Below are 12,779 nucleotides of genomic sequence, written 5' to 3'. Positions count from 1 at the left end.
TGTATTGAAAACTTATTAGACAATTTACCAATTACTGATTGTCCAATCTTCAAAATCAATCTACAAGACCCAATAATCGAGCAAGTTACTCGAGAACTAGTCCTAGTTCTTCCAGCAAAACAAGAAACCATGTTAGCCAAATGCCACACCGATCAATATCACCAAATCAACGAATCAATGTTGATCACGATACCAGATGGATGTCAGATTGAAATCAACAACAAAATATTTTCCAACGACGTGAAAATTCAAGATGGAAAACCACTGTTGCTACCCGCAGTAATTTTAGCAGCTTCCAATTCCACTAAAGTATTGGAAACGCAAAATATAACTGAAATCAATTTTGAAGAAATCCACCAGTTGCAAAATATGGCCAACTACGTAGTACCCCACATTGGATACTATTTGTCATGATAGTCGTCGTGTTCTTCACAACCCTCGCTGTTAAGAAGAAAACGCCACAATCATTCTTGAGATCCTGGAGGACCAATCGGAAAGAAGTACAAGAAGAAGAAGCCACCACCCAACAACCCTGCTATTCGAAAACACGTCCCTCAATTTTCGAACCTTAAGGAGGGAGGAGTTATATCCATGCCATAAATGGAAACCACGAACGCGGCAGCACAATTGCAGACATTCTGTTGATAAAGCATTTCTCTATCTAGTCTATAAGTACCCCGATTTGCCCGCACTCTGTATTCTCTGTCAAGCCTTCAGCACGCGAAATCTTGTACGTCAAAATAAAAACCTTCGTTTTTAAAAAGGACATTTTCAATTGGAAATCTACAATTACGTATCATTTTTTTCTTTAACACATACGGAAGCGTGCAAGAACGCACGCCACTGGCAAAACTTAACAAAATATTTTGTCGAAAAACGTCCGTCCTCCCTAGTTATTCATTCCTGGAAAATTTCGTTAAAATATCTCCATGCGTTTTGAAGAACTGATCACTTTGTATTGGAATTTTAAAATAAGATGTAGTAAAATAGCCATACGAAAACATTAAATTGGCAATATTTCGAAAACTAAACACTTTGGCAATAGACAACTTTACACAAACTTACCCTTATTTTTAATACTAAATAAGATAAAATTATCAAAAATAAGGGTTTCCATTTTAAGAAAATAGATTTTGGGCGGTTTTCTCAACTCTATTTTGAAATTAGCTTTTTTCAGACTTTGAGTTTCAGCCCTCCGAGTTTTTAATTTTGTCTGATTTTAATTTAAAGAACACTTCAAATTAAGCAGTTTCAGCAAAACAATTTTCCTGGATGGTTCATAATTTAAGCAAAAAAACACTCCGAAAGTTTGAAGAAAAAAATCACCATTTTCAGGCTAAATTTCGAGCGGCGTTGGCAAACTGCGCAAAATGCTTTAAATTCATGGAAATTGTTACCTTGGATACTTTGCATGTAGATTCATTCAATTTGAGTCGGTTTAGATTATTTAGGTTTTTTCGGGTTATCAGCTTTTTCTTTTTATATACTGTTTAGATTTAATTAAAACATAATTTCAACCATGCTAACACAAACTAACTCAAAATTAACCAAAAAAAAAACGCGAAAATACGTGGCAACACCGCATTGTGTTTTCGTTCCCGAAAGAAACGAATAACCCGCCATCTGACAGTCGATGCGTTAGCTAACCTCAATCGATTGGCGATGTTAGAAAAGATGTTCAAACTTTTGCGAAAAACACAATTATTATGCATCTGAGCGACAATTTTGCATGCGCAGTTATTAATTGTTGATACCTAAAACACTATTTAGCAGCAAATAGCACCGGACTGTCTGACTTTCGTGTATAAATAGGTGGATTTTGGAAAAGTGAATTTGAATTCTTTGTAAGTGTTTTTTGCTTTTGTAAGTGCTTACTTTATGGACAATCCAGGATTTATTTTCGCTTAAACTGCTTAATAAGTGTTCTTTAAGGTAAAAGAAGTTGAAACCAAAAATTCTGAGGGACTCAAACGACGCATTCACCAGTAACTTCATCAGCGGCGGATCTAGGAGTTTCTTGAAGGGGGGGGCGCAGTAATATAGGAATAATTACTTTTTGTCTACCACAACCTTTATTCTGCAGTGTTTTTATTGCACTTGAAAATCACAAAACACACGGAAACAACAAACAAGAATAAATAGTATTAAAAAAAAACAACGAAGGAAACCATATTAAACTTAATCTACAGTTTAGGGAACGTCGGTAAAAATAATGAAAAGGATGAACTCAGGGGCGGCGCCCTTCCTGCGCATCCTCCCCTCTCTGAATCCGCCACTGAAATTTATTAATGTACCTATATTTAAGTCAAGAACCAGTTCGAAACAGAGACAAGTACTTGTCTCTGTTCGAAACACTGAACTGGTGGTACTGGATGAAACATGGAAGCAACCAATGTAAAGCGGAAGTCATTGTTGATATATTTTATGAAAAATTTGACAGTCACATTTGTTTTCCTATTTTAAGTAATTTTTGTGTGCCGAGTTTATGGGTAACTTAACTGAGCGGGTCTATCCAATGAAAAGTAAGCACTTGTTTATTGTACTTAAAGAACATCGCTAAAATGGTACTGTTAATACTTAATTAATGTGCAAACGTTCACTTTCGTCCAAATTCTAAATGTACGGGCTCTATGTAGTTGTATGGATTTTTCTTATTTAAGTTGGTCTTTTCCAGATATGTGTTAATGTGATTGCTCTAGTAGAATGAATTATAACCTGCGACCATCATTAAGAAACCTAAGGAATTTTACTTAGTAAATGTTTTGAAAGGAGCTAATAATGGCAAGACCTAAACATTTTTACTCTTTCATTATTGGAACACCCGAAAGAGCCAGTATCCATAGTTTGCCATGCTACGTTGGTGTCCTCACAATTTTTGCCCTCACTTGCCTTTATGGCATTGTAATATTGGTGGACAATATTCTGCCAACTCCTTTAACAGTTCTCGATGAGGTAAGTTTACAAGAGTACCATGCTCTAAGAATCGGTTAACAACATTACGTGAACTCTGGTTACCAATGTATTATCTTTTTTTTAATTGTTCACGTTATCTTACTCCTAACTTTGTCACGCCCTTTGATCATTCATATACACTACCCCTGTTTAATAAAAAAAAGTTTACTACCAGCATTATTTATTAAACATGATGTTCCACGAGAGCACACAACATTATCTTCAGACAAAAGATAACGATAAAGTCAGAGAACATCTCGTGGGTTTAAAGCTGAAAGTGACCAAGTCCAAAATTGCCGCATTTGTCTTTGTTGACTAAGTAATTAAAAAAATGGCATATTTGTCTTAAAAAACTGACAAAGTTCGCCAAGGCCATACAAACAGGTGCACTAAAATATATTTTTAATGACCAAGTTTCCAAAATTATTTTGATAGGTATAATTTTTAGCACGGTTTAAGTGCATAAGTAACAATATCGGCAAGAATAGAAGAGAATAGTTACCGCTACGAAAATGTGCAGTAGTTTCGATTATAAGAATTGCATTTAGATTATAAGAAATATTAAGATTAGATTACAAGAATTAGAATAGATAGAGAATTTCGATTATAAAAATTAGCAAGTAGAAAGTCATTTTGTAATACTTGCTTCTCATTAAAGCCATTTTAAACCCAAATTTTCAACTCTTATTAGACAGTTCAAGATTACTTGACCCAAATAATTTGCTTATTTATATTATAAAATTTATTTATAGTCACGTTATCCACATGCTTTTATTGCCGAGAGAGCATCGTGGGACCTGAAAAATTTAACCGATATCGGTCCCAGGGTGGTAGGAAGTTACGAAAATGAAGTACTTGCTGTCGAATACCTGACCAAAACAATAAATTCTATCATGCAAGAGTCTCACCCAAATCAATATTTGGAACAGGACATTCAGATTGTTACAGGGTCGTACTATTTAAGCGCTAAGCAGGGAGTTATTAATGTGTATGAGAATGTTCAAAATGTTGTCGTAAAACTGCATGGAAAAAATGGATCTTCTAGTGTGCTGGTAAATGCACATTTCGATTCTGTTCCCACAAGTCCAGGTAATATGAAAGTTATATACGTACCTTATTTAGTCAGGAAATTATACATTTACTCTTAAACGCTTAAATATGATATTTGAAGTTACTATTAAAAAATTGAAACTATTTCTCGCATATTATCACTCAACTGAACTGTACAGTTAGCTGCTTCTTCGGACAGAGAGGTGCAGATGTATTGCTAAACGTAATAGGTGCGTACCTGTGACTCCGTTGAAGAAAACATCTTCAAGTTGCAGACTCTATAGAAAAACACAAAAACGCTTAATTACAAATGAAATCAGTAACTTTTTAACAAATCGTTTACAACGAAATAACGAAGTTTGTCTACAAATAATTTTTCACCTCAGTTGTGTTTCGCTGCTGATGCTGTAAATCGGCTACAAACTTACGTTTTAACCATCTTTATTCCGCAAATTCATAACTCTGTCTATTATATATTCAGATGTTATTAAAGACCGATAAGTGTATACACATCCTCTTGATAGTAGTCTAAATATATTTAGGAGCTAGTGATGATGGAATCAATGTGGCAGTTATGTTAGAGATTTTGAGAATAATGTCCAAACTGGAAGATAGACCGATCCACAATGTTATTTTTCTTTTCAATGGTGCAGAAGAAACTCCGCTCCAGGCTTCTCATGGTTTTATCACTCAACATAAATGGGCAAAAGAGTAAGTAACATTCCCGTTGATGTTGCTTCATTTTTTTTCTCTGAGCATCCAAACCCTTTTTCACATGTCCCATACTGATTAAATGTACTGTCAGGGAATATTATCGCTTTGTGAAAATTTAGAAACTGCAAATTTGACTAAAATTACCAAATTTTGTAATAAAATTGTAATTGGTCTTTTTTAATTCTATAAGCAAACTTACACAAATTCGTAAAATTTCATTCTACACACATATTCAAGACCGTTAAAAACGTTCCTTTCTTTATTATTTCTAATGACCTCTTACATACAAATCGTATCTAGTAGTCATTATTTTCAGTGGTAGCGGGCCAATGCAGAGTCTCACTAGGTTTTTATCTGAATGTAAATGTTATCAATATATTTATTTTTAACAAAATTTACTATTTGTTGCAGTTGTAAAGTTGTTATAAATATGGATTCAACGGGGTCAGGCGGAAAAATCATACTCTTCCAAACAGGCCCCAAAACACCATGGTTGTTGAAATACTATAACGGCGTCCCACATCCCTATGGACAAGTTGCTGGGGAAGAACTGTTCCAAAGCGGATTCCTCCCATCCGGTACCGATTTTCGGATTTTTAGAGACTTTGGAAAGCTAGTAGGTAAGTTACCCGTTACTTCTTATTATTTTTAATAATAATTTTTTTCCTCTTAGGCCTTGATATGGCTTTTATAAAAGACGGTTATCGATACCATACCAAGAACGATCAATTCGCGTATATTCCACTGGGGTCGTACCAGCACGTTGGCGACAATGCTTTATTTCTCATCAAATCGTTTTCTAATGCTCCTGAGTTATATGAGCCAGTTTCAACAGGAGAAGAAACAGTTTATTTCGATATTTTGGGATTATACATGATATCTTACAGCAATTTTATTGGAACGATTGTTAACAGTTGTACTATCGTTTTATCAGTTGCTGTTTTCTTTTACTCCATATTCAGTTTGAAGTTGGGTAAGGGTAGTACTTACTTACGTACTTTTAATAAATTTCCTTCATTCATGGAAAAAATACGCTATTAGTTCAATAAAAATGTTTTAGCTTCGTCAAAAGCTACCTTAAATTTTATTGGAATTACAATGGCTGCTATATTGTGCAGCTGGATACTGTGCATTATATTCATATTTGTACTTGCCGTAATTACTGATCTTTTGGGGAAAACAATGAGCTGGTATAGACATCCATGGTTGGCGTTCGGCTTGTACGCTATTCCAAGTACTGGCTTATCTGGATATTTGCTACTTTTAATTAATCATGAGGTACACAAGTTGATACGAATACTTTACCCCGTATTTATAACTGATCCTTGAGTAAAAGTCGTCTCAAGAATAAGAATTGTCACCGATTCTGTTTTATAAACTAATCATCGATATAAAACGAACGTCGGGTTTGATAATGATCTCGTTCTTACAAAGCGCGAGATAAGCCGTGATTTGATATGGGTTATAAATACGGGCCTGAGTTTTAAATAACATCGCCTTTATATTTTAGAACATATCTCTAAATATTCGCTGTCAAATTCAAGCTCATTTGGTGAGGCTGATATGGACAGTAGTTCTCCTGTTGGGAGTGTCTTTGAACATTAGAGCTTCATATGCTTTAATGATTTCGATCTTATTTTCTTCATTGGCTTTTGTAGCCATTCATGTTATGCGCTTTCAGCATTCAGGTTAGTCTAAAATGAGCAAGGAACAATATTTGTTACAGAGAAATAAGGTTTAATTCCATGCATTAAATAAATAAAAATCAGATAACTTTAGATCAATCAAAGCATCTCAACTCTAAAAATAAGGTTTTCAATTTTAAAGCATTTGCAAAGCAATATCAATTTAAGTGGGGCGACATTGCTGATGTATCTAGTTTACAGAATCTGCAAAATGAATTAATTTTTCATCTAATTTTGATTAATATACATACATCACGACTGATTTGAGTGATTGGGATTCTTCAAAAACTACGAAATATTTTTTCTACACAAATATTAATAAAGAAAACCATTTTATCAAAAATTTTCAAAAATTTTGAATATATAAATACAACAGATTATATGATGTTATGAAACAAAAACTTGACATGTTTTTACAGTCAAGTAAATACAGTAAAATATCCCCTTATGTGTACAAAGTCTCAATTTTTATTGATATATTTTTGTTTGTCTTTTATTTATGAATAATTGCTATTCGTTTTGGTCGAAGAATCAACGTGTTTTTCAAGATCACTAATTTTAATTTTTAGTTAATATGTGGCGAGTCATGTACATACTATTTCTGGTTCCGCCAGCGATGAATCTAATGTATCAGAGTCTCACAACTTTTTCACTGATTATTCCAATGACTGGTTTTATTGGTTCCGACAAAAATCCGGATTTGATTATTGGATTAATGGTTGTTACATTCACATTACTGATAGTATCTCCAGTGGTATGTGCTGATTAAATTATCGAAAACTAGGAAATAAGTGCAAAATGTCATTATTTTGAAACTTAAGCTATAGAAAACGTACAGATAATTTACGGCAAATGTATCAATCAATCATTTAATTCAAATCTACAGCCACCCAAACAGTTGCCATTCTGAGATAGATATTTGGAATGAATCTGATCTTATTAGTATGATGACTATTTATTTTACTTAAGAAACATTATACATATAAATTCTGATTTTTCTAGACTGCGTTGACCAATTTGTTAAGGAATGTTAGATGCTACTTTATTTTTCTGGGAGCCATTTTCATTTTGTTTCTTGTACTGATGTTCACTCCTATTGGATTTCCTTATTCGGGAGACAATGATACTTGTACACCGCAAAGGCAGTGGATATTGGTAAGCATTGATGGTTAACTTGATAATGGCTAAAATAAAAAAAAGGTATTTACTCCAATCGAGCTCGTAATTTACCCGTGTCATCAGAAGAAAAATGTTTTTCAGAAGCTTATATGCGCATATTAAGAGTTTTAATTATAAGTAATTAGCTTAGTTAATGCCCCTTTAAGAAGGAAACCGTGGAAAGTTAACATACAGTGTGACAGATTCCATCCATCCGTGTGATCCATTAAACGTTTTCGGCTAACTATAGCCCTTTCTTCACAATGTTATATTTATCTTATAATTTGTTGGCGACTGTAATGCTAATTGGTAAAAAATACCTGTTTAAGTACTTGGGTTAGTCGGTGAATAGGCAGCGAACGGGAAAAATCTATTTTTTGGCTTCAATGGAAAATTAATTGAGACGGTATGAAAAATTACCGCCACATAATAGATGGCTGCGTCTGTGTACATAGACGGTCTATTAATTATAATAAGCAAAAACTCTGTTAATAAACAACTAATATGTAATTATTTGAAAATTAGAATGTAGAAACATTTTTAGCTTTATGCGTTAAATGTTATGAAACCTAAATACTTTTAGCACACTTCTAGAACATTTTACAATGAAACTGGAGCAACTGTTGAAGCAGATGCCGGATTTTTCTTTCTAAATTTAGACAGAAATTCTCCCAGAATTTTGAAAAGATACGTAAAAGACTTAAATAGGGCTGTACCGATAAGTGATGATTGTAAAAATTATCCCATGTGTGGAATGCCGGTATCACATCCTAGAATGGTACAAATTGTGTAAGTACATACTTGTATATTGGGCGTCGGAATCGACGTTATCAGTTTTGTAAGTTAAAGTTAATCACTGCAATTTTGCAGAGAATATAGTACGTGGATTCCTGCAAGTATACCAGTCTTTCCACAGCCTGTGAACGTAGAAGTATTTTCAGGCGGTGTTTCGGAAAATGTACTTCAATATAATGTTTCTATCACTGGTAAGTATTGTGATTAGCCTTTGTTTGAAAGTTTATCAATATGTTTATATATTTTATCATTTTTACATTTGCTGGCATCAAGGCGAAAGATACAAATAACACACATATCGTCTCTATAGAAACTAAGTGCTCGCAATAAAGTGATCTAATCTGCAATGCTCTTCAGTAAATTATTTAATTCATTCATAAGTGGCAAATAAATTAAAAGGTGGAACTTGTCTTTTAATAAAAACCAGAATGCTAATTTTAAGGTTTGGAGAAAACATAAAATATTTAGCACTTTCAGGATATTATGTCCATTAATTTAATATGCCCACTGGTTTTCAACAGTACAAATATGTTTATGCTTTGTAGGTCCTGATAGAGTCACTGTCCTCATGTCGCCCAGAGAAAACATAACTTTTCTTAATATCAGTTTAGTTGATAAAGTTCAGAAATCTGAAACGATGTTTCACGATCGTCCATTATACTTCCTATGTTATCAATCTGGCAAAGGAGATATGAGATTTAATTTTACGTTTGACGTTCGAACACCTCAGAATTGGAAGGGGCCTACAATGAATTTAACTGTAATTGGCAGATATGTGCACACTGATCAAATTAAGAAAACTGCTGAATATATCAAATTATTAGCACAAATGCCCAAATGGACTGTTGTTACAGCTTGGCTGGGTTCGAGTTACTTTTACGTGATTTAAAAGTTATCAATTTTTTTATATCAAAAAGTTGTGCAACGAAGATTTACGACTCTCTGTGTTTAGGTTTATTGCATGCGTAGCATTAATTTTTAATTATTGTAAACGATTGAAAATGTATAATGAAATAAATTATACTTGGAACTTATTTATCGATTTTTTAACAATGGTTATGTTGCCTGAGACGTAGTAAAATGTTGATCTTGTAGTAAGATAGGTAGGAGTTGATAAGCGACTATTGAACATACTCACAACTAATCTGCCTAGACAAATGCTGGTAAACAATGCTGAAGACTCAATCTCCAAAAATACTGGAAGCAACGTGCACTGAAATGCGCAAAGATATAAATGAAGTGTTTTAAAAATTCATAACATTTTAAACACAGTAAATATCCCCCTAAACTTCATTATTCATTCATAGGGATTCAACTTCTGTGGATTACGTAGTTAATAGTCATCCAAATTAAGTATTTCAAACTAATTTTTTCAGTTAAAATAATTAAACAATCCTACAGCATCTTAAATTCAGGTTAAACTACTATACGTGATTTAACCTGAATACCAATTAAAATTAGTAACTACTAAATTATTATTCCATTTTAAAAACATTTAGAATCCTTAGAAATAATTCTATTCAAAGACACTCTTATTAGTAAAATCTGTTTTATTAATAACTCAAATAAGTTAAGTGACAACTTTCTTTAATAACAATAATATTATTTTGTTACGCACTACACATAGATATTTTGTGTATATACATCATTATCTCGTATAATTTTTCTACTATTATTGGCAGGTATACCCCGAAAGTTTAATATTATAATACATCACACTACAAACCGTTTAATTTATAAGCTAGCTGGTAACAAGAAAATTCAAACTGTTCCTACATAATAATAAGTACAATAATTTTATTAAAATCCTGAACCACACATTAGCGAGTGTAGAAAAGAAGCAAAATCGGGAAATAGTTTGTGCCACTACTATTGGCGCATTGTTTAAATTTTCACATATACTCATTTTTTACATGATCAAGGACTCATAGGAACAAGTGGCAAAAACTAATCAGTTCAATATTGCTTTAATAAACAAAAAGTATTACATAATACTAATCCGGACTTAACAATGTTAACTATGAATTTAATTGTGTAGTTTCTAAATTACATAAAATGGGAGATTGGTTGCTTAAAAGCGCAAAGCGCGTTACAAATTTTTACTTTTGAGTATACTTCATTCGTAAAGCGTATTTTCACCTCCTCTTAATGGAAATATTCTGTGGCAAATATTTCTCGGAAGTAAATTCAGTAAATCAAATACTAATTGCCTAGAATGTTTTATAATCCTTATTCAACGCTTAAAAGTAATAATTAAACTACTTTGTATAACTATATAGCAATGTAAGAGTGTTTAACATTATTTTTTGAGATTCACTGCCGCGTTTACATGCTTCTAAGGCTCCTGTCATTTTGTCAATTCCATACAAATTGATCCCTGCACTTTAACTCTTTACAATTAACTTTGATACCGATTAATTTAGAATCGTCTTTTAAGCAACCAAGGTATGCGTTCGTAGCATAAGAATTATTCAAATATTGGATAAAATGTTGTGAAGTTTCATTATAAAAGTATGCTTTTATGCTATTAGCGTGTTCTTATATGTTGATTTTGAAATAAGAATCTACTGAAGATCGATTAATGATTAGATAATCCGGCGCAGTGTGAAATGAGGTACCTCTTCCTTGAATAATTTTCACCATCAGTCTTAAAATGGCAACAGTTTTTCATATTCCTGGTTTGCAAATGGTTCGATGTTTGGATAAACAGTTACGTACGAAATGAAATTATTGATTTAAACTTTCACAACATCTTACTTTTAATACATTATGCAAAAGCGATCAAAAGGCATACAGCTTTTCGCAAGAAATAGAGTGCAATAATTACGTGATGCTAGTTTAGGTGTAACTTGCGATCTATTACGAAGATGCATGTCTAAATACGTGGAGAGCGCGAGGGAAATATCCATACAGGGGCTTGGGGTCACAGTTTCTCCTTAGCCGGGATCCAGATAGTTGGGCCAGATTGCTCGTTTACAATATCTTTAACCTGAGCGTAGATATCTTCTGGGGTATCGCCTTGCACTACAGCTGAAAAAAGATGTGCAGATATATGGCACAATCCTATACACTGTGGTAGAAAAGTCTGAATTACCAAAATATTTGTCAATCGCCAAGCCTATTCGTGTGAAACTTTGTACATTTAGGTATTTAATTAGCCTCGACCTAACTAATAATTATTACAGTTAAGGATTAGTAATCAATTGGCACTGTTGTCAAGTGTCTCGTTTTACTCAAATTGACAGGAATTTCTTTCTTTCCACGAATTTTATGTGATCTTCGAATTCCGCTTGGAATTCTGAATACTTCTTGTTGGAAATATTTTCGGTTTCGAACCATTCTTGCGGAATAAACAAAACTGATGTGTCAGAGATTTAAAGAAAGCTTTCGCGCAGGCAATTTAAAGTAAAATTCATTAAACTAATGATGTTTAATGAATTTACAACATGTCAAGTGCATCTAACAAGACGTATTTAGATTTACAAGTCCGATTAGAAAATCGCATATAATGGATAGGTTTTCACTCGCAAGAAATAAATTCCTGTCGAATAAAAAAAATGACACTTGGTAACAATGCTATATTCAGTTATATCAGGCATAATTTAGTACCTTAATGTACAACTTAAGTTTCGAAACTTCAATCAAATCAGGTGGAGGTATTGCGAGATATTTTGATTATTCTAGACTTTCGTACCACACTGTATAGTAGATTTAGAGATAAAACAGGTGATTTGTAACTTCAATAAGATCTCCTTATTCTCCTTAACACCCCCATGAACAAATATACTTTGTTTTTTTTTCTCTTTGGAAACAATATGGAATTAGCTTTATTATTATCTCTTCGAAGAGATGATCTCTGAACCTTTGAGATGGTCGAACAGATGAAATTCATGAGACAAGTGTATTAGCATTCAGAACGAATTATGATTTATGACTCGTAAACAATAATTTTTGACAAAAATTATTTTTGATTGAAATTGAAATCGATTAGTGGATGAATTTGTAATCCATCAAGTGCAAACTGCCCTGAATGTCGATTGATTTATATAGATATGTTTTTACACACATTTTGTCGTCAGAAAAGAGTCCAATCACTCACCACCATACAGATACACACAAATTTGAAACACTTACTGAACATTGAAAAATTAGACGTGACATACAGTCCGCGCCACTTGATTACTCTCACCAACAGATTTGAACTATTTTTTGTTGATAGTCAAAATTCATTAGTTTCCGATTCATCGATAGTTTCCGTCACTGAATGGCTATCGAATAATTCTAATAATAAATTACAACTATCGAATAGTTTGATAGCTTTTATTCGATAGTTCCATTCACTACGATAATTTACTTTTTGGAATCGTAGGTGGCTAGGTACGTGGAAGAAACAAAACCATGTCACTTGACCACGGATTCACAGTT

The 12,779-nt window shown here is 33.1% G+C and overlaps 2 protein-coding genes across 23 annotated transcripts in view; one reads left to right on the top strand and one right to left on the bottom strand.

Annotated features, from left to right (window-relative positions):
- The first annotated feature begins 1,616 nt into the window (after positions 1-1,616).
- Positions 1,617-9,388, top strand: LOC109533897 (endoplasmic reticulum metallopeptidase 1). Of its 5 annotated transcripts, none has more exons than XM_048670204.1 (14): positions 1,617-1,844; positions 1,933-2,522; positions 2,675-2,952; positions 3,705-4,041; positions 4,545-4,713; positions 5,128-5,336; positions 5,390-5,689; positions 5,777-5,994; positions 6,227-6,404; positions 6,971-7,155; positions 7,404-7,556; positions 8,143-8,348; positions 8,430-8,545; positions 8,900-9,388. In XM_048670204.1, exons 3-14 carry the CDS (start codon positions 2,779-2,781, stop codon positions 9,241-9,243), a joined length of 2,589 nt encoding a protein of 862 aa, XP_048526161.1. In that variant the 5' UTR covers positions 1,617-1,844; positions 1,933-2,522; positions 2,675-2,778; the 3' UTR covers positions 9,244-9,388. The 5 variants fall into 5 exon arrangements, with proteins under 5 accessions (XP_048526161.1, XP_048526163.1, XP_048526162.1 ...); XM_048670206.1 differs by having other exon boundaries at positions 1,922-2,522; XM_048670205.1 differs by having other exon boundaries at positions 1,617-1,863.
- A 498-nt stretch (positions 9,389-9,886) lies between these two features.
- LOC109533899 (disks large 1 tumor suppressor protein) overlaps positions 9,887-12,779 on the bottom strand; it is a 476,297-nt gene continuing 473,404 nt past the window's right edge. For all 18 annotated transcript variants that reach the window (XM_048670186.1, XM_048670185.1, XM_048670184.1 and 15 more), the window contains one exon: positions 9,887-11,384. In XM_048670186.1, the coding sequence (XP_048526143.1) occupies positions 11,278-11,384 (107 nt within the window). In that variant the 3' untranslated portion in view covers positions 9,887-11,277. The remainder of the gene's footprint in view (positions 11,385-12,779) is intronic.

Source organism: Dendroctonus ponderosae, unplaced genomic scaffold (assembly GCF_020466585.1).
Source record: "Dendroctonus ponderosae isolate FM_Combo_2020 unplaced genomic scaffold, Dpon_F_20191213v2 Dpon_F_20191213_1, whole genome shotgun sequence".
NCBI classification, from domain to species: domain Eukaryota; kingdom Metazoa; phylum Arthropoda; class Insecta; order Coleoptera; family Curculionidae; genus Dendroctonus; species Dendroctonus ponderosae.
Note: the sequence above shows the minus strand (reverse complement) of the source record. Positions and strands in the feature narration are given on the sequence as shown.